This window comes from Medicago sativa, chromosome 2, assembly GCF_051527215.1.
Source record: "Medicago sativa cultivar Bolivia chromosome 2, Bolivia_mono, whole genome shotgun sequence".
Taxonomy (NCBI): domain Eukaryota; kingdom Viridiplantae; phylum Streptophyta; class Magnoliopsida; order Fabales; family Fabaceae; genus Medicago; species Medicago sativa.
Window position 1 is genome coordinate 77107602 of NC_140750.1, and position 20618 is coordinate 77128219.

At 33.2% G+C, this 20618-nt stretch overlaps 2 protein-coding genes across 5 annotated transcripts; both read left to right on the forward strand.

Moving 5' to 3' along the window:
- Positions 1–3062: 3062 nt before the first annotated feature.
- LOC146950933 (protein ACTIVITY OF BC1 COMPLEX KINASE 3, chloroplastic-like) lies at positions 3063–9116 on the forward strand. 2 transcript variants are annotated; one of them, XM_085746877.1, is made up of 5 exons: positions 3063–3560; positions 4545–4772; positions 5295–5397; positions 5485–5534; positions 5689–9116. In XM_085746877.1, the coding sequence occupies exons 1-3, from the start codon at positions 3237–3239 to the stop codon at positions 5301–5303; spliced, it is 561 nt and encodes a 186-aa protein (XP_085603003.1). In that variant the 5' UTR covers positions 3063–3236; the 3' UTR covers positions 5304–5397; positions 5485–5534; positions 5689–9116. The 2 variants fall into 2 exon arrangements, with proteins under 2 accessions (XP_085603003.1, XP_085603004.1); XM_085746878.1 differs by having other exon boundaries at positions 3097–3560; positions 5304–5397.
- Positions 9117–18075: 8959 nt separating this feature from the next.
- LOC146950934 (dof zinc finger protein DOF3.6-like) lies at positions 18076–19858 on the forward strand. Of its 3 annotated transcripts, none has more exons than XM_085746881.1 (3): positions 18076–18258; positions 18455–19342; positions 19518–19858. In XM_085746881.1, exons 1-2 carry the CDS (start codon positions 18208–18210, stop codon positions 19313–19315), a joined length of 912 nt encoding a protein of 303 aa, XP_085603007.1. In that variant the 5' UTR covers positions 18076–18207; the 3' UTR covers positions 19316–19342; positions 19518–19858. The 3 variants fall into 3 exon arrangements, with proteins under 3 accessions (XP_085603007.1, XP_085603006.1, XP_085603005.1); XM_085746880.1 differs by having other exon boundaries at positions 19531–19858; XM_085746879.1 differs by having other exon boundaries at positions 18455–19858.
- The last annotated feature ends 760 nt before the right edge of the window (positions 19859–20618 follow it).

Genomic DNA, 20618 nt, shown 5'->3' on the forward strand with positions numbered 1-20618 from the left:
ATAGAAAGGGCCTATCTGAAACAAACTCGAAATTTAAAGGACCTATCTGAAACCTTAGAAACTTAAATGACCTATCCGAAACAAACTTCAAACTTAAAGGACCTATCTGAAACCTTAGAAACTTAAAGGATCTATATGAAACAAACATGAAACTTAAAGGATCCGGGGATGTATTTGACCTATATTTTTTATTGTTTTCTCATAGTTTCTTCTTCCTCCACTACAAGTAATTCCATTTGTGTTAGATATTAAATGTTAGTTTCTACTCATCTCAATCCCCACATTGACGGAGTTTAGTCCCTTAATCTAGACCCAACTCTCACTGGTATATATACACACACTTAAGCAATAAATATGTCATTAAAAAAATATTGGATTTAAAATATCTGTGGTTTTTCTTATGATGAAAGTTTCTCTTCATTTGGAAAAGAACACTTGTTAGGATATTTAGTCCATTTTATACAACGACACAAATGAGAGCTATCCATTGATCCATGTGGAATACGTCACTACCAATTACATCCCCAAATATTTAAAACCTTTACCATAAATCCTCACCAAAACTAAGAACTGACTTCGTGAGTCCCATACTACACAAGAGTGACCACCACATGTACTAAAAGGAAATTTACATGGTTTCTCATCATCATACTTTTCAGCATCTTGACACCACAAATTTTTGGTCATGAGGATGGTTCGATGATCATTGTATTAAATTAAGAGTAATCATACTAATAGAATTGAGCATTGTATCTTAATCTAAAATATCAAGATATTAGACATATGAGGCATCTCTTTTATAGGTCTAATATAGCCTCTGTTTTAAGCCTACCAACAACAAAAACATATAAAAAAGGCTCCATGCATTAAAATTTGTTGTAAGGTTCCCTTACTATTTCAAATTATTACTTAATATTTTTGAATTTGGATCTCCATCATTCACTTCTCTACCTCTCTCTATCTCTTTTGATTTGCCGTTTCTCACTTCTTTTTTCATCCATTTTATACATCATAATCACTTATTTTCTTCAATTTTTAGCTAAAGTCACTATAACTTTCCCTACCAAAGGTTAGAGATTCATATTATCTCAAAGTAGAAACAAATGATGTAACATAGATTTTTTAATGCTCCAATAAATTGGATGAAAATAAACAAGAATACAAAATCATAAAGACAAAGCAAGTGAAAAGGAAAGACTTTGAAAATATTTTGTATGCATATGAGTGGTTCAATCGTGCGTAACTTGCCAAGTTGGCTAAGGTTGAGGACAAGTAATTGTATTTATCCAAAACTATGTTTATTTATTTAATTAATGCTTCTTCATTTTTATAAGATACAAAACCCCTGAATCATCGAGGCCAAAACAATATTTTGAAATTCTTCCTTTAGTAACTAACATACTTGAATAATTGATGTATTTAATTTATAACGTAGATAAAATATATTAATTATTTTCTTAAAAAAAGATACATTAGTTCTTCAATAAATTTTGATATATTTTTTTTGTTATAATAGTGATCAAACGATGTAGTTATTTTTTTATTGAGTAAATCAACTCTAACAAATTTTTTATAAAATTTTAAATTATTTGATAATTCATTTAACCACTTCAATTAAAGTATAATAAACTCTTTAAAAATAAAATTAAATTCCGACAATAGATTACATAGCTATAATTTTCGAAGTTTTATAAAAAAAATTAAATTGATCTATTCAATAATTTTTTTAATTTAATGGTTGAATTTGTAAAATCTATTATCAATAATAAATTATCAAGTGCTATAACTTGTATTACACGGTTCTAAAAAAAAATTGTATTATACAAAGGTTATCCACAAAGTAAGTTAATATTTCCTCAACTTAATATATAACAAAAAATGACAATGAAAATAATCTCAATTGATAAGTAGTTGACTTATGCATGATGTTGTAGATTTAACTATAGTTATCAATGAAGATCTCTTTTGTGAGTGGTATATAAATATTTTTGTAAGTATTTTTAAAATCTTGAAGTTTGTCCTGATCGAGATGAGCCACGATACCTAATTTATATAAACTTTTTGGGTAAATAATCATTTTTCTCATTGAATATATAACTTGCGGAAACAATAATCTCTCAATGTATGAAAATTCTAAAATAGTCTTTAATTGTACGCTATGTTAATCAAAATAGTTTCTGATGTTAAAATTGTCCTTCAAACACGGACAATAACTTTTTTCATACGTATATTGATATAAGTAAATATTTATAAAGATTGATATGATGATAAATAAGTATATATTGAAAAACTGATATGACAATATTAACGAAGTTTTTTAACGTTAATTACTATTTTGACTAATGCATTGCACAATCAACGATTATTTTAAAATTTTAATACGTCTATAGATTATCTGGCTACTCGTTTCACAAACATAAAATATTTGTTCAATTTTTTTCACATTAATATATATATGGTTTTGCTAGAAGACACCCTTTAGATGTGTCTTTTAGCAAGCCACACCTCAAGGTGTGATATCCACTTTTTAGTTATAACTTTGCTAAAAGACACCTTCATAAAAATTAGTTGGTGTCTTTTAACAAACGTCAATAGGATAACTTGCTAAAAGACACCTTCATAAAATGTGTCTTCTAGCAAAACCTATATATATATATATATATATATATATATATATATATATATATATATATATATATATATATATATATATATATATATATATATATATATATGGGATTTGCTAGAACACACCCACTAGTTTTTATGTGGGAGTGTTTTAGCAAGCTACACCTTAGGGTGTATTTAACTACTTTTTAGTTATAACTTGCTAAAACACACCTTCTAAAAAATAAGTGGGTGTATCCTAGCAAATGCCTATAGGAGTTGCTAACGTACACCCATTTATTTTTTAGAAGGTGTGTTTTAGCAACATTCACCTTAATGTGTATTTAACAACTTTTTAGTTATATCTTTGCTAAAACACACCTTAATAAAAACTAGTGGGTGTATCCTAGCAAACCCATATATATATATATATATAAGTGGTCATTGGCGTTGACATGCCCACGAGTATACGCAAAAGCTCTGTTTGCTTGCAACCACGAATATATTTAGAGGATACCAAAAATCTATAACTTCAAAAAAGAAAAAAAAAAATTTCTCCCTCTTTAGTTGAACAAATATTTTAAATTTTTGCAATAAAGTAAGTTACATTTAGCACACACAACATAGCAATGACTACAGTTGCAACAACACAACCATGTTATTCATCATGGACTCGTGGTTCAATTCCCAGTTCAATTCCTATCCAACGACGTCGTTTCAGAGGCAAAACCTACCTCAAACGTCTCAAAATTCTTGCTGCTGTGGTGGAAGAAACAACACCTACAAGTAACATCGTACTTTTGGTTAGAAATGGAACAAACCGTGTTCTTACACTTCCATTGAACCGTGCTGATGATATTCAAGCTGAGGCTAGAGCTATGACACGTGCTATTAATGCTACTCTGTATGGTCCTGAATTGTTGGCTTCTAAATATGGGTCCCAACGCATCAAGGTTTTTACTTTGACCATTACTTTTTTCGCCTTATGAGTTTCTTGCGCACAGATTTTAAAATCGGAAATGTTTTAACGTGTTTTGGAGGTTTTTATGCGGTTTGAGTTATATAATACAAACAAAATAGGGCGCGTGAGAAATCAATAGGGTAGGAAAAGAAGGAGTCTTTTACTTTTACTGTTTTTTGAATACCCTTTTTGAAAGTTCTTTCTTGAGTAGTACTTGATTCACTAATTGGTAGAGCTGTCAAAACGGGCTAAAGTGGTCTATTTTGACAGCTCTACTGGTTGGATATTTTATGATAAATATTATGCAAAATTATGTTTTAAAGTAAAAATGCTATGATTATTATGTACTTTATTTGGTACTTGTAGGCACTTTTTGAATAGTACTAGTTCATACATGTGGTTTGACTAAGAAATGAATTATTTTGATACACAATTTTAACAAGAAGTTTAAATTTGTTAATGTATATAACAAAGTGTTCTTTTTTATTAATCATCCATTAAACGCAGTCAATCATGATTAGGAACCTTATTGACTACAATTTTTTATGTGTATGTTTGAACACAATTCATAGTTTAATGTATATCATATGTATTTGAACACCGAAAAGTTATGTATATTTGAACACAGTTTGGTTGGTTAACGGATAATCGGATATCATGCACATATGTTTAAACACCTAAATATCGTAACTAATGACATTCATGATGTGGTTAATTACAATCAGGTCGATGGTTGATGAATTGTGACATCCTGTTATATTCATTAACCGTCTATTGAACGTAATCAACCACGTATTTAAATTGCACTGACCGTCCAAATATTGTTGTTGAAATTTGTTGTCAAATTTGTACCTTAACTCAAACTTGAATTCATACTGTTATCAGTATTCAGCATAATACTTGTATGCATGCAATGTAGATTGGGTTTTTGAGGATTGATTCGACCCTGATTTTGGTTTTATTGGTTATGGTTTAGGTTGTACAAAGGGCTGTTGAAATTGTGAGTGCTTTGGGTTCATTTGGGTTGAAACTGTTTTTAGAGCAAAAGAATGGGACACTTGATAAGAATAAAAAGGCACGTGGTACTGAATTGAAGACCATATTCACAAATTTGGGACCAACTTTTGTGAAGTTAGGTCAAGGATCGTCCACTAGGCCTGACATTTGCCCACCTGAATATTTGGAAGAACTCTCTGAGCTTCAGGTGTTGTGTTCTCTACCCTTTCCCTCATTTATATAGTTGCATTTTTCTGTTCAATTTACATGTTCTATGTGTTGCTTAGGACAGAACAAAATTAGGTGTTCTGATTTTGTGCGATTTGAAAATGTGGCTAGGGTTGAAAATGAGTCGAATTGGTTTAGTTTGAAGCGACTCGATATAAATTGATTTTAGCTTAAAATTCGACCTGAGTTCATCATGAACCTTTTTATGAGCTTGAATTCAAGCTCTTGAACAATTCGGTTCGGCTCAATAGTTTGACTCATTTGGTTCATGAAACATATTTAACAAGTTAATTAGCAAAATTCATGAACTACTTTCGAGTTTGTTCAGTTCACTGTCAACTTTGTCCTCGTGAGCTTAGCTCAGTTGGTTGGGACAATGCATAAAATATGCAAGGTCCGGGGTTCGATTCCCGGCCACCACCAAAAAAAGTTCACTGTCAACCCTACATAGGGCAGTTTTACAGGTTAAATGTGAACCAAACATATCTTACATCTGTTCTAGGTACTATAGAGCTCCTGAGCCTATATTCGGTGCAACTGAGTACACCACAGTCATTGACATCTGGTCAGCTGGTTGCGTACTTGGTGAACTTTTGCTTGGCCAGGTAACTAGCTTCTTTGTGTATGCTTGGTCAAGTTACATTTAGAATTCATGTATGTCAAAACTAATGATGAATTTCTGTTCTTATCAGCCACTGTTTCCTGTGATAGTGGAGTAGACCAACTTGTGGAAATTATCAAGGTAAGATATGTTTTAAACAATAGTATAACAATAGTGATGTTTACCTTGCTACTAGCTTGAACATATCAGTTTTAAGTGACCTTTCATATTTTTGTTTTGTTTTGTGCTATTTTCAGTTTAGTTAATTCGGAATTTTCATGTGGTTCACCTGCAGGTTTTAGGTACCCCAACCAGGGAAGAAATCAAGTGCATGAATCCTAATTATACTAGGTATAATTATATATATAAACTTGGGAAATCTTTGTAGGTTAATCAAGGTTTGAATTCATTGAATTAGAAGTATATCATATATAGTTTGATACTGCTAGCTCATCGCTCTTAGCTAAGTCGTATCGAAGAATATATGGAACGATGCATAGTCTTGTTTATCATCATTAGTTCCATAACTGAGCTATGATTGAATTTTTTGTTGTTGTGTTGAATGAAATATTAACCGTTTTAGAGTGCCATTTTTGTTGTATCCTAACGAATAGGAGTGTAGTCATTTTAGTGCAGTTTGATTTGATTGTTGTAATGTACATCATGCTATAGTTCATACTTTGGCATCCAATCTTTTGATCCATAATTCTAATTTGTATAGTTCACTATACAAGAAGTTGAGTGTTGTAATGTACATCATGCTATAGTTCATACTTTGGCATCCAATCTTTTGATCCATAATTCTAATTTGTATAGTTCACTATACAAGAAGTTGAGTTGAGAAACACATGAGTGGAGAGTCTTTTGTGAGCAACTTGGGTGAGTCTTGTGAAACCAAAAGAGAAGATCCTTAGGAAATCAAAGCTAAGGGTTGTTTCTCTTTTAGGGGTTAGATTCTAGAGTTGGGAAACAATTGTAAACACCTTGGGAGAGTGAAAATTCATGAGTGTCTTGTTCATTGGTGAGATTGGGAAAAAATGGGTAGAAATTAGGGTTGTTCTTTGTGAGCTTGTTGAAGCTAATTTCTTGTAACCCATTTGTATCTCTTTGTAAGAACTCATTGATAGTGGATTGGAGAGATCAATCTCTCCCCTAGAGTAGGTCAAGTTGGACCGAACTGGGTGAACATTTCTTGGTGTTGTTATCTTTTTCTTTACTCTCTTTATCTTGTTTATCCTTTTGGTTGGATTGTGGTTTTGTTATGCACTTGGTTTCTAGATTAGGTCTAGATTGTTGTTATTGCTTATGGTTAACTTTTGGTTGTTGGTTGCCATTGATACTTGCTCCACATATCATAGTTTGTATTGGTGTGATTTTGAGTCCAGAATTCACAACAATTGGCGCCCACCGTGGGGCAAGGGGAGAAGTTTGTCAAGTGTGCACCATGGGTACCAAAGGTTACATCTTGGAGATGGAAGCAAGCATGGTTCAATGGAAGTGTATGGAAGCATTGAAGGTTGAGGTTTTGAAGCCGGTCATCCTAGCACAATCGAAGAAGGTAAAGTGTGAAGAGAGGAGGTCATGATGGCAGTGTCATGGCGGTGATGTGTGTGTTCTCAATGGGTAAGTTTAGCCTGGAGAGGCGGTGTGAAGAATACTCGCGATCAACCTTTGAGGTGGAGTGGCAAGGTGGAAGTATAATGTGAGTACGCATTTGGAAGTTGAGGTAGAGAAAGCTCAACTTGAGGTGGAGTCGATGACACCGGGAATGGTACGACTATGGAGGCCTTGGGTGCTATGCTCTAGTTGTGAGCATGTGAATTCTTCAAGAGGACGGAAGGCATTCCGGGGGTTGAAGAATGTTTGGCATGGCTTGTGGAATTACCGGAAAAGGCCAATGGTAATTGGAGGCAAGTGAATCTTCGTGAGGAAGGATTTGATCACTCCGGGGGTCGAAGAGGTTATGGTGGAGACTTGTGGAACTACCTAAAATCCTAGTGTAGTTGGATGCAAGGAACTTCAAGAGGGCGGAATGCATTCCGAGGTTTGAAGAGGTAAAGGTGAAATCTTGTGGATCTACTTGGTGTAGTTGGATGCAAAGGGAAAAGAAGAGGAAGATTGGTGGTTGATGGTTAAAGTGGCATCATCATCAATTTGAAGTCATGGTGGAGAATGTGGTATATGACTCAAAATTGAGTCTTTGTGTTTCTGAGGAATCGTGACACGATTTAGCAAACGTGTCACGATTTTCTTATGCCGTGAGTATGTTTTGCAGGGTGGCAAAATGTGACACGATTTTGGGGGAACCGTGACACGATTTTTGGCTTGCTGGGCAAGTTTTCAGGATAAGGTTGGTCGTACCTTGGGTCGTACGCACCAAACGTGTCACGATTTGGGAAATCGTGACACGATTTTGACAGATCTGAAACACGTTTTAGGCATTCTTTGACCCATTTTGTTGGGTAAGCTTGGTGAATCTCATGGAAACCAAAGGAGGGAACTTTTAGGGTTTTAGATACTAAAGGTTGAGGGTCTTTGGGTGAGGTTCAAAGCTTCAAGATGTGAATCTTAGAGAACCAAAAGAGGGGGCTCTTGGAAAAGGGTTGGTGCCTTTTGGGGAAGATTCATGGGGTTGAGAAACACATGAGTGGAGAGTCTTTTGTGAGCAACTTGGGTGAGTCTTGTGAAACCAAAAGAGAAGATCCTTAGGAAATCAAAGCTAAGGGTTGTTTCTCTTTTGGGGGTTAGATTCTAGAGTTGAGAAACAATTGTAAACACCTTGGGAGAGTGAAAATTCATGAGTGTCTTGTTCATTGGTGAGATTGGGAAAAAATGGGTAGAAATTAGGGTTGTTCTTTGTGAGCTTGTTGAAGCTAATTTCTTGTAACCCATTTGTATCTCTTTGTAAGAACCCATTGATAGTGGATTGGAGAGATCAATCTCTCCCCCAGAGTAGGTCAAGTTGGACCGAACTGGGTGAACATTTCTTGGTGTTGTTATCTTTTTCTTTACTCTCTTTATTTTGTTTATCCTTTTGGTTGGATTGTGGTTTTGTTATGCACTTGGTTTCTAGATTAGGTCTAGATTGTTGTTATTGCTTATGGTTAACTTTTGGTTGTTGGTTGCCATTGATACTTGCTCCACACATCATAGTTTGTATTGGTGTGATTTTGAGTCTGGAATTCACAACATGAGTAATAGTGATGCTTTAACTTCTAAGTATTAGAGCAATCAAATATAAAGTTTATAACTATTGAAGCAACGTAATACCATGTGAAGTGAATGTAAATGAAGGCCAAAACTGATGCTTCTTCCATGAATGCCGCAAATTTGCAACTCCAAAAGCTATATATAAAAAAATGGGGGTAAACAGTGCTTTTAGCCCCTGTAATATAGGTCACTTTTGGGTTTAGCCCCTGTAAGTTTTCATGTATTGTTGCGGTGTTCATTTGGTTCATATTGAAAGATCTGTTTCAGTCAATTACAAATTCAAACAATGATTTGGACGTCAACATTACAGATCCATAAGCATGAGTATTCCGACCACTTAGATTTTATCATATTATTTGTAGGTTTTTGCCGTTGTATGCTATTAACTTAGGCGATGTGAGTTTATTCACAAATTTACCCCTTTATGTTTTGAACCTATGTTGTATACGATTTACTCTATCAATTTGAATGAATGAATATTGTTTTGTTTTTGCCAAAAAAAAGAAGAAGAAAGACATATAAATAAATAAATCTATACAACCAAGTGGCACACACCATGTTTATATTTTCACGTTCAAATAACAAAACCCTAATTTGGTTTTGGTTAATTTAGTACCTATTCTTGTTGTCGATTTATCTATGATATTGGGTAGGCATGACAACAAAACCCATACTTGTGGTTACTCGTCCGAACCAGACCTAATTTGAAGGGTTTTCCCGTTTTGACTGGGTTTGAGTATGAGTTTGGGTTTTCCCCGATTTCGAAACATGAGTATGGGACGAGTAACAGGTATATAGGTACCCACCCTGAACCCATACCCAAACATGTTCCGAATGCAGAAAATTACTTTATGTTGATATGCCATGTTATTTTGTTTGATAATTTCCGTGTACCATTGATATTAAAGGAAGGAACAACTAAATCAATCGGTCTAACAAATGTTAAAGTGAGCATATTGCTGGATAATGCATTACAACATTTCTCTAGGGTTGCAATAAAACTTCTATTTTATATTTAAAAAAAATATTCAATGTGGGGACGAGAATGGGGTGGGGCGGGGATACCCGTACATGTTGGGGACGGGGATGAGATTCAATTTCTCATCCCTCTTAGGCATGGGTAGGGTAACGGGTAAGTATATGTGAATCGGGTATGGGACAAGGAATGTAAAACCCGTCCCCACCCCGACCCATTGCAATGCCTAATATTGGGTCCATTTCTTACACATTATTTGATAGTAAAATCACTATCTAACTAATTTTTTTATGCGTCTACATCAAAAAAATAATTTATGTTCTTTTACTTAGGTTTTTTTAAGTATAGATCAACTTGGTCCTCACTTAACATCTACCAGATCGTGGTTATCTTGATTAGCTAATGAACGAAATAAACACCACCGAAATAGCACCAACAAACAAACAAAATATGGTTATGCATATGCACCAATAAAGAAACATAGAAAACTCACACTAGAGGCACCACACATAAACACACACTGCATGCAACAGGTGTGCCATTTCAAAGAAAACCTAATGAAAATCGAAGAACTACCAAGCACACAACAAAATAATACCCCGTGATACAACATAAACTACCCCATCAATATTGGTATTTAGGGGAATCAAACCTAAGACTTTAAGAGGAAAACGTTCTAAAATTTTAAACCAACATGACTGATTATCCAAAGTGAGTTTGATTTTTTTAAAAGAAAATTAATGGTGAGTTTTTAATGTTGATATAATATATTTATATATTTTTGTGTCAATCTCTGTTCAAATAGAACATTTGTTTCTTTTAGAAAATGAAGAATTCCAACTCAAAAGCTACCTGTAAGTCATAACCTTTTATTCTCGGTTAGAGTTAATTCCATCTAACTTAGAGACCATGCCAAGGAATGGGTTGATTGACATATCATACTAAAAACGGTGCAGTATTTTTTTTTTCTCAATAATTATCGTAAATTTTATTTAGTTTCTATATCCATTTTTTATTCCCTACGAATTACAATTTACAAAGCTGCATATTATTGTAGTTTTTAAATGAAAATTTATTAAAAGTAAAAATATTAATTATAAAACATTAAAATTCATGACTTTTTCATGATTCATGAATTGCTGGATTTATTCATTGACTCGTACATACATTCACTAATTCATTGGTACGAACTAACTGATGTGAATTAATTAGTTTCGTCCTAATTTTACAATGAAAAGGAACTGTGTGGAGAAGAGAAGATGGTACAAATATTTTAGGATTGTGATGATGATGACGACAATTATTAGAAAGAAAGCGATTGTTGGTGTGGGAATCTAATTAGTGATAGGTTGCATGTGCAATTATACATGTCTATATGTTGTAATATGACACTCTGATTGTGGGGTTTGTGTGTGTGGCTAATAATTGAACAATTCAAATCAATAAGCAAATGCCTCCCGTAACTATATGAAATTGCATTGCATAATTTAATTAAATTATTGCAACCCATTAGGCCCAAAATCAGGCGCATTACATCCATGAAATTGGGGAAATACTTGGGTGACATAATTTAGGTGACATAATGTCACCGCGACATTAAATCTGGGTCACACAAAGGTGTTGTGTTGTGTGGCTCAGATGTGGTGTATGTGTTGTGTGGCCCAGATGTTGTGTGGCAATGTGTGTTGTGTGGCCCAGATTTAATGTCACGGTGACATTATGTCACCCGAGTGCTTCCCATGAAATTGGTACGTTGCATTTGTGCCTTTGTGGGGATGCATTTCTTCATGCAATGCAACTCGGTAGGTCCCACTATCATTTTCTTTTTCATGCACGTGCATGGCTACCTTTAATGGTTTATTATTTATCATTCTCTCTACAATGTGAGGGTGTAGGGTTAAAGCTGCCATTTTAGGGTCTTTCTTACTAAAATTTCGCAAAATGAAGTTGTAAGCTTTTCACATAAAAATGAGAGGAAAAAAAAAAGCAGTAACCTGTCAAAACAGACAGGGAATTAGATTCCAACACCACTAACATATTGTAATCATTAAAATTTGTTAGGGAAACAATAGTTTAAAGAAATGATCGATCGTTATTGTAGTTAGTGTAAATTAAAAGCAGTGCATATCTATATATGATTCATAGTATACTATATGCATATAACTATACATCGATCCTCCATCAATTTCACAAGTGATATTGCATCTGTCTCAAACAAAATCTTGAGCGGGTAGTTCAAAAATCAAAATTGCCCAGATTGGTTGCTGGTCATCAAAGCTTCAATTCGTCGCCAAATTCCTTGGTTTCTTTACTTATATATTTCAGTGAGGTGATCTTCTTTAATTTCAGTGTAACAAATACTCCACAAGAACTGCCACAAGAATAAAATAAGATTAGGGAAATGTTAACCGGTGCCTCTGAGGCACTGGTTAAGGAATTATAAAATGATTCGAAATATCCTTTTGGAAATTGTGTATTCTATGTATTAAAAGTTAAAAAAGTGCTATTTTCAAGGCAAATTATTTCTTTTCTTTATACTTTTAGTTTCTTAATAAGTGCCCGGGGCACCGGTTAACAAGACCCATAAGATTAGTAGAGATGATGATTTTGTGTTGGATGTGTGGCAAAACTATGTACGATATGATAAGAAATAAAAATATTAGAGAGAGTTAATGTAACACCTATAGTATAGTAGAAAAGATGATCAAAAATATGCTTGTATGATTTGGACATGTATAGAGAGAGAATTATGATGTAAGGAGATCATATCAAAGAGAGGATAGTCAAATCATTAGAGACACATAAAGACATAGAAAAATTATAGAAAATAGACTTAATTGATCACTCAGTCCCTTAACTTATTTCTTTGTGGTCTCAAAACTATTAAAAATCTGATTTTGGCCTCGTATGTATTCTATTGTTTAACTCTGGTCATATATATTAGTTTTTCTAGAAAACTTTAACTTTGTCCATGTGGCCTATTAAGTGGCAAAACCAGCAGGTGATATGACAAAGGTGATTCAACAATATAAATGGGGATGAATTGAGGAAAATTAGGGTTCTTCCTCTAATCTTCTTCCACCTTTAGCCGCGCCAAAATCCATTCTTTTAATTTCGTCTTTACTTCTCCTTCCACCTTCATTTCCTCTCATTTTTTTTATCACTAATTAAAGTGTCGAACCAGTCATCAAAAACCCAGTCACAATAGTGGGTAAACGTACAACTCTATGGTTATGTTGGATCCACTTTGAGAAGAAGAACAATAAGGGAATTTAGGTGTGGAAAATCATTGGTAATTCGAATTGTTATTGTTACACCAAATCCGAGTCGTGAGGAAGAAATTTTGGGGTTGCGGAAACTACATAAATTTTAGCGATAAAGACAATAGTTTTATTTTTATTTTTAAAGTTAGCTGATGTTATTGATGAATGGGAATTGAAGATTGAGAGACAGAAGAAAAAGAATATGAAATTGAAGTTAATAAATACTAACAAATGGTTGATAATGGCTTTGATTTTTTGATACGTATGCTTTGGTGTTAGGCACAATGTTAATTTGCAAAACCACGTCCATTTGAAGTGGATTTTATTGAAAATAGACAATGGGAGTTTGTTTAGTAGTTGTTTCACTTGTAATGTAGTTTGATTATGATGAATGAATGTAATGGTTCTATCCAATGTACTATTATTGTAAAGTTAATGTAATTGTTGTTGATTGATTTCATGTATTATTTAATTTGGTATAGTGTTGTTTAATATCAATATGAAGTTAATGAAAATTTTAGTGACTAAACTCAAAATTTTGGATTTGGTGATGAAATTTTAGCGATGAAACCCAATAACAACGTAAGACAGACAACATATAATGTGTAAATAGACTAAAACTTGGTAACAAAAGTGCAAAAGTGCTATTAGAACTTGACAACATATAATGTGCAAATTGCCTAAAATTTGATCAACATATAATGTGTAAACTAATGAAACTCAAAATTTATTTTGTTTGACATCATGAATCAAAGTCATAAAGACCGTGTACTACTATGAATCAAAGTCATAAAGACCGTGTACTACTATTAGAAGTTAGTGTCTATAACTTGATAAAACTCAAACTTGATAACATAATAAGTCATAATCATATATTGTATCAATATTACATAGCAAAAATACATAACTTCTAGAAATTACATAAAAATTGTATCTAGCCAGAAAAGGCTCGAAATGAGTCGAGCTGAACTCGGTTGAGTTCGACTTGACTCAATAAGAATTGACTCAGTTCAAAACTCGACTCTAATTCGATACAAACCTAATATATATTATCGAGCCATTTATTTTATGAACTTAATTTTCAGTTCAAGTTCATCTCATTTGGTTTATGAACCAAGTTCAACGAGTTAATTGTCGAATCGAGTTCCGAAATATTATCGAATTCGTTACGTTCATTGCCAGCCCCAGATCTAGGTGAGCTTTTCCCCTCCTACATAGCAAAAGTGAAATTTGTGGTCGTTTTGATTGAGTATGACTGTAAAATGCATGATTGGGTTGAAATAAGTCAATATACAATATTGAGATAATTTGTTTTTACTAAATATACACAGCTATCAAGGAATAAAATGAATTGTTCAAGGGTGACACATATTATGTCTTGCGATCAATATATATATATATATATATATAGGGTTATGTTACAAGCCACCCTTTGGTGGTGTCTTTTATCAAGTCACACCATAAGGTGTGATTTTCACTTTTTAGTTATAACTTTGATAAAAGACACCTTCCTAAAAGTAAGTTGGTGTCTTTTTGCAAATGCTCATAGAGTAACTTGATAAAAGACACCTTCATAAAATGTGTCTTCTATCATAACCCTATATATATATATATATATATATATATATATATATATATATATATATATATATATATATATATAAGGGAACTATATACATGAACATTAGCAGTTTAGCACATACTCCTCCCTGGACTCTCAATTGTAAGCGAAAAAAATTACTTTTTAAGTTCATTGAATAATTAATGAATTTGATCTATAATATAGACCAAATACATCAATTATTCAATGAATGCAAAAAGTGAAAGATTACTTATTATTGAGATCGGGGAGAGTAAATATTACATCAAATTACACGACATTCACATCATTTGGATAACAATGACGTGTAGCTAGATACCACTCACTATTTATAATATCAAATAAATGATTTAATGTTACGAGGAATGCTAGCGACACTCACTTTTGAACACTCTCTCTAGCACTCACTTTTTTATTGGATGAAATTCATGTATGTCCCACCACTTTGTATGAATTCTATTTTCAAAGTGTAGACTCACAATGAGTTAAACCAATAAGAGAGTGAATATTAGAGAGAATGCTCAAAATAGAGTGTTGCTAGCATGACATGATTACACACCTGAGAACAAATAAATGAGAGGTTCGAGTGGTAATAATACCATATTAGGGTGGTGACAATAACATACTTGAAGGTGTATTTTTAGAATGTATACGGTAGAAGTGCAGTAGATAGATCCTGAGACAATTACATAATTTGTATAGTGTCACGAAACAATTTAAAGAAAACATCCTTATATGCAACTCAAACCAGTATTTATTTGAGAGCAATGCTATATATCTAGAAAAAAAAACATCAAGAATTCTTCAAGAATAAAGAGCAACCAATCATAATGTACTATTTGCCACAATTCAAGGAGGTGTGGCTGAAAAATAGGAAGTGGACAAATAAATCATGCAATTAAAACTTGCCACATGTGTCTTGAAAAATTCTTGATGCTATTTTTCTAGATAAATAGCATTTTCCTTTATTTGAAGACAAAAATATTTTTCAAAATAAATTTACTTAAATGATAAATATGCGCCGAAATGAACGTACATATCATATCTTTTTCCTTAGTAATTTCAAATGTTTCCACGTTCTTATTAATTGCTTTACTTAAAGAATAGAGGAAGAAAACTATAGTCCTCGTGAACTAAGCTCAGTTGGTTTGAACAATGCATAATATATGCAAGGTCCGTCCGGGGTTCAAACCCCAGCCACTACCAAAAAAAAAAAAAAAACTATAAGTAACTAAAATGTTTGTTAAGAACGGGAGAGCATCTCTGTCTTAAAAAATATTGATTATTGTTGTTGATTTGGGACATGGATGACCCTTTTATATTTATTTTATGCTAATTTTAACTACACCAATTTTGATCTTCTGGCCGACTCCACTTCCATGCATCACAACCATGGGAGCAAACTTTGCTGGCCCAATGGAGGTGGCTTCTTTCTTGGCTGAGGTGTTTTTTGTGCGGGAAGAGGTTATCTTTGTTGAGCTGATGCCTGCGGTTTGCCGCATGCTGCTCTGTGTTCATAACAACTTCCTCCATTAGGTTTGTCGTCACAATTGGTCTTGGCTTTGGAAAAATAATGGAAGGAATTGACGCTTAAGGTATTAGCTTTTTATGGCAATTGCTTTTATCATTTTTTTTATTTCCGAATGGTATTATAGAAGAGAGACTATAAGGGGTATTTGAATCCTAAGATCAACTCCAACGGCACCTTTATGTGTTACGTCCACCAACATGTCACTCAATTAATCAATTGTTGATCACCATTGAAGGTAATGGGTAGAACGACAACTTGGTAACACCGTTACTTTCTGAAGTAAACACTCTCTACATCGTCCGCCAACATGTCACTCGATTATTGATTGTTCACATTTTTTTTTTTGACAAATGCATATACAATCAAATATAATTAAAATATTAATATGGTGGTCGTAGTGCGTCCCAATTTAATTTCTTTAAAGTTGAACCATTGAAGTGAAAAATAAATGAGTTACTTCAAAGTGATATAGTAATATGGACCCACTCAGAATACTAACGTTAAGTTGCATCATTGGAGGTCTCTTATATACAAGTAAAAGGAAAACAAGGCAAAAACTACAACTACAAAGAGAAACAAATCTAAAGGAAAAAAAATCGACAAAGATGAACTTCACCTAGCTAGTCAACCCAGTACGCTCCATCGAATTTTTTTGTCCAAATAAAAAGGTGCGCTTTTGCTAACTTGGTCCTTCATGTTTTTTGTTGGTCTAAGTTAGCAAACCCCTATATATATAAAGTCAACACAACATCAAGAGAGAACAACAATTATAGTGAAAAAAATAATACACAGTAGCCCTTCATTGAAACAATGACAAACATGAAACAAAACCCATTCCAAAAATTCATATGGAAAATGAAAGGAAACCTTTTTATTTTCAAATAATCAAAATCACGTCTGATTTAAACAGGGTTATTTGGGAAAATTGAAAAGGGTCAATCTTACAAGTTAGAACAGTAAATAAATAAATAAAAATTAGATTCTACAAATTGAAGATTTGATATGAATATATCATAAAATTGATTTCCTCTTCAACCAATGTGGTTTGTGATTTCTACATGGACTTCTCAGTCTCGCAAGCTTTAGACGATGAACAGATGTGGGATTGTGAAAGTGCAGATGAACAACATAAATGAAAAACACACGGTAAGGTGCAGCTTAAGAAAAATAATATCTCAACCGTTTATTTTAATCTTGTGGCTAGTATTTAATGCTCTCACCCTCTCACAATAACATCTTATCTCACTTGATACATCCTATATATATATATATGGTTTTGTTAGAAGCCACCCATGCATGAAGGTGTCTTTTAGCAAGCCACACCTCAAGGTGTGATTTCCACTTTTTAGTTATAACTTTGCTAAAAGACACCATAAAAATTAGTTGGTGTCTTTTAGCAAATAGTCATAGAATAACTTGCTAAAAGACACCTTCATAAAATGTGTCTTCTAGCAAAAACCATATATATATATATATATATATATATATATATATATTTTGTGGATATACTTTTTTTTGGTTATAGATTTAAATAAACCGAATATCATTTGTTTGCTACACGCCAATTCTCTTTCTCTATTTGGTACGAAGTTTGTAGGTGGCTCATGATGAATGGTGATTATCATGCAAGGTGAAATTTCCATTTTCTTTCTAGTCTTTGTTTCTCAAACGCGGACTCTCAAAGATTTTGAAGTGATCGACATTAATTTGTTTGGATATTCGCTCTTTTTATTCGCGATTTCTTTGTTGTTTAAACAAAAATAGAAAGAAAAAAAAAAGTAAAAAAAGTTGTTTTAATGTGATGGAAAATAATGAAACCCACTTAAGTGATTAATGCTAAATTGAACGAACCATTGGAGATGCTCTAACGATTTGCTAGCAGCTGCCATTTTGCTACGTATACGACACCGTTCCGTGCATGGGAGCCACTATCCTCTTTTATCAACAAATTTTAAGGCCAACGACGCGTCAAAAGAAGATGCTTATAGGTTAAGATACTTCGTCCACTTAAAACCCTAAAAATATAATAAAACAAAAAGAATAATGAGAATAACCACAAAGAAAAACAAGATAAAGCCTCTTCTTGCTTTCCTCCTTCCTCCATCTTCACTTTAATGCTTTATTACTTTCTTAACTCTGCTATTCCACTATAGTGTGATTCTCCACCATCTCCCTAAAGAGCCATCAAACTTTATTAAAGACAAAAAAATAAAAACGCAAAAGGATTGAACACCATGGTTTTCTCTTCTATTCCATCTTATTTAGATCCTCTCAATTGGCAGCAAGTAAGTTTTTTCTTTTTCTTTTTTTTCCACAAAAGAGTGAATTTATTTATTCCTATTCCTTTGTAATAATAATATCTTCTTGAATATACCTGCAGATTTTTTTTCATTACAACTCAAGAATAATTTCATCTTTTTCCCTTTCTTGTAACCTTGTGATATATCTATATATGAATTTCATTATACATATGTTTTGCAGCAACCAAATCAACATCAGTTGCTTCCACCACTATCCTCATCACAGCCACATGGTGCAGGCTCAATTATCAGGCCCGGTTCGATACCGGATCAAGCTCAAGCTCAGGCAGCTCATGAAGTTCAAACTGGTCATCAGGTTCAAACTCACCAAGCTAAGTTACCACCACCTTCAGAGACAGCTTTGAAGTGTCCTCGTTGTGAATCAACCAACACAAAATTTTGTTACTACAACAACTATAACCTGTCTCAACCAAGACACTTTTGCAAGACATGTAGGCGTTATTGGACAAGAGGGGGTGCATTAAGAAATGTTCCTGTTGGTGGAGGGTGTCGTAGAAGCAAAAAGACCAAAAAGAGTAACACCTCTACTCCCTCAAAATCTCCAATATCAAATAGTAATGAGAAAGATTATTCAACAAGTGCAATCCATTCAACTTCAACTCCTCTTGGTGAATTCTTACACCCAACTAATAGACCTAATTACATGACATCTCTTCAGAATCTGAACCGGTTCGGTGTTGGAAACATGTTTCAAATTGGTGATTATAGTTCAAGTACTGGTGGAGGAGACGGAGGAGTTGTGGATCAGTGGAGATTTCAGCAGTTTCCTTTCATGAATAATGGTTTTGATTCAAGTACTTCAAATGTTTCTTTCCCATTTCAAAGTGAAATTGTTGAACCAACAACTACTTCTAGGGTTACTACTTTGATGCCTGCATCGGTTAAATCGGAACACAACGGAGGAGGTTTTAATCTGCTTAGATCTCCAATGAATATGTCAGAGAATAACAACCATTACAATAATTCATCATGGACTGATTTTCATGGTCTTGCATCTTCTTCGGCTAGTCGTCTGTTATAACTTTCATCGTTTGCACTGCTAGAAAAGGTTGAATTATTGGCAGTAATTAGAGATGAAAAAATATTTAAATTGATCTCTAATTTTGACACCTCTAACTTATACTTAGAGATGAAATTAGAGGTGAATTTCATGTATTTTTTTTGCTCTAATTTTTTTGTTACTAATTCAATATCTTCTGTTGTAACTCTTTGCTTATCATCAGTTATCAAATCCAGGGCATCATCTTTGATGGATCAGAGAAAAAAATGAATTCATCCAGCTGAACAACATGATTTACAAGTTGCACTATCTTCGAATGGCGAAAATCAAGGCTTAGTGTTAAAAGAAATAAACACAAGCATGGTAGTATTTGGTTTTTTGTTCTTGTATATTTTCATTTTCATTGTCATTGATTAATTGTTTATGTTTATGTATTGTGTGAGTTTATGGTGTGTTCTATTCTATATCAACTTTCTTTAAGTTGTATAACAATGTGTGCTTGTAGTAATCATCAACTATTATGTGATTGCTTTCAGAAGTTATGATATCAATATTATTTGGGTACATCATTTCATTTTCTCCTATATTTACTTACACTTATGCAACGGTTTTGGTCACGTACGGCAATAAGCTAGTAAGATTCTGTGGACATGTTTGTCAGATTATTATTATTATTATTATTATTATTATTATTATTATTATTATTATTATTATTATTATTATTATTATTATTATTATTATTATAAATCTCTCACATGCATTAATATTATCATGCAAACCCGCGAATTAAATTAGATCTTTTTCATATAGCTGGATATTATTCCATATATGAGACTAATTGTGATATGGATATTAGCATCTTAGAATATGTGTACACACAATTGAAAGAAGATAGCAAAGTTGGACATATAGTTCAGATATCTAAATATTATTCAAATATGCATAGTAAGGTAAGTTTCTTCTTCAATTTCTTTCTGTTTTCTTTTCTTTTTCAGCTCCATATACATTGGGGGGTTATGCATCCAGACAAAGACCTTGCTAGGTTATTTCGTACTATATGTGATTCTTAATTTCGTCAAAGAGAAGTTCTTGGAAACTTGAGTGTGACAGTGATTTATTGTTCACAGATAGCTCTTTTACTTGTCCTCAATATAAAATACAGACCGGTAAGGTTGGAATTCCAAGAAAGCTCAAATCATTGTACTTTTAGCAGATTTGTGTGGGCAAGTTTTTATCCAAATCAACTACTGGTTTGAAAATTTTAGTTAACCGTTTTCACCTAGATATGTATTTATGCACGCACTTCCCTCAAAAAAAAAAAAAT

Coding starts and splice junctions, on each gene's coding strand:
- LOC146950933 (XM_085746877.1), top strand. CDS start 3,237: ATGACTACAGTTGCAACAACACAACCATGTTATTCATCATGGACTCGT. Junction 3,561..4,544: donor ATGGGTCCCAACGCATCAAG/GTTTTTACTTTG, acceptor GTTATGGTTTAG/GTTGTACAAAGGGCTGTTGA.
- LOC146950934 (XM_085746879.1), top strand. CDS start 18,208: ATGGTTTTCTCTTCTATTCCATCTTATTTAGATCCTCTCAATTGGCAG. Junction 18,259..18,454: donor ATCCTCTCAATTGGCAGCAA/GTAAGTTTTTTC, acceptor TATGTTTTGCAG/CAACCAAATCAACATCAGTT.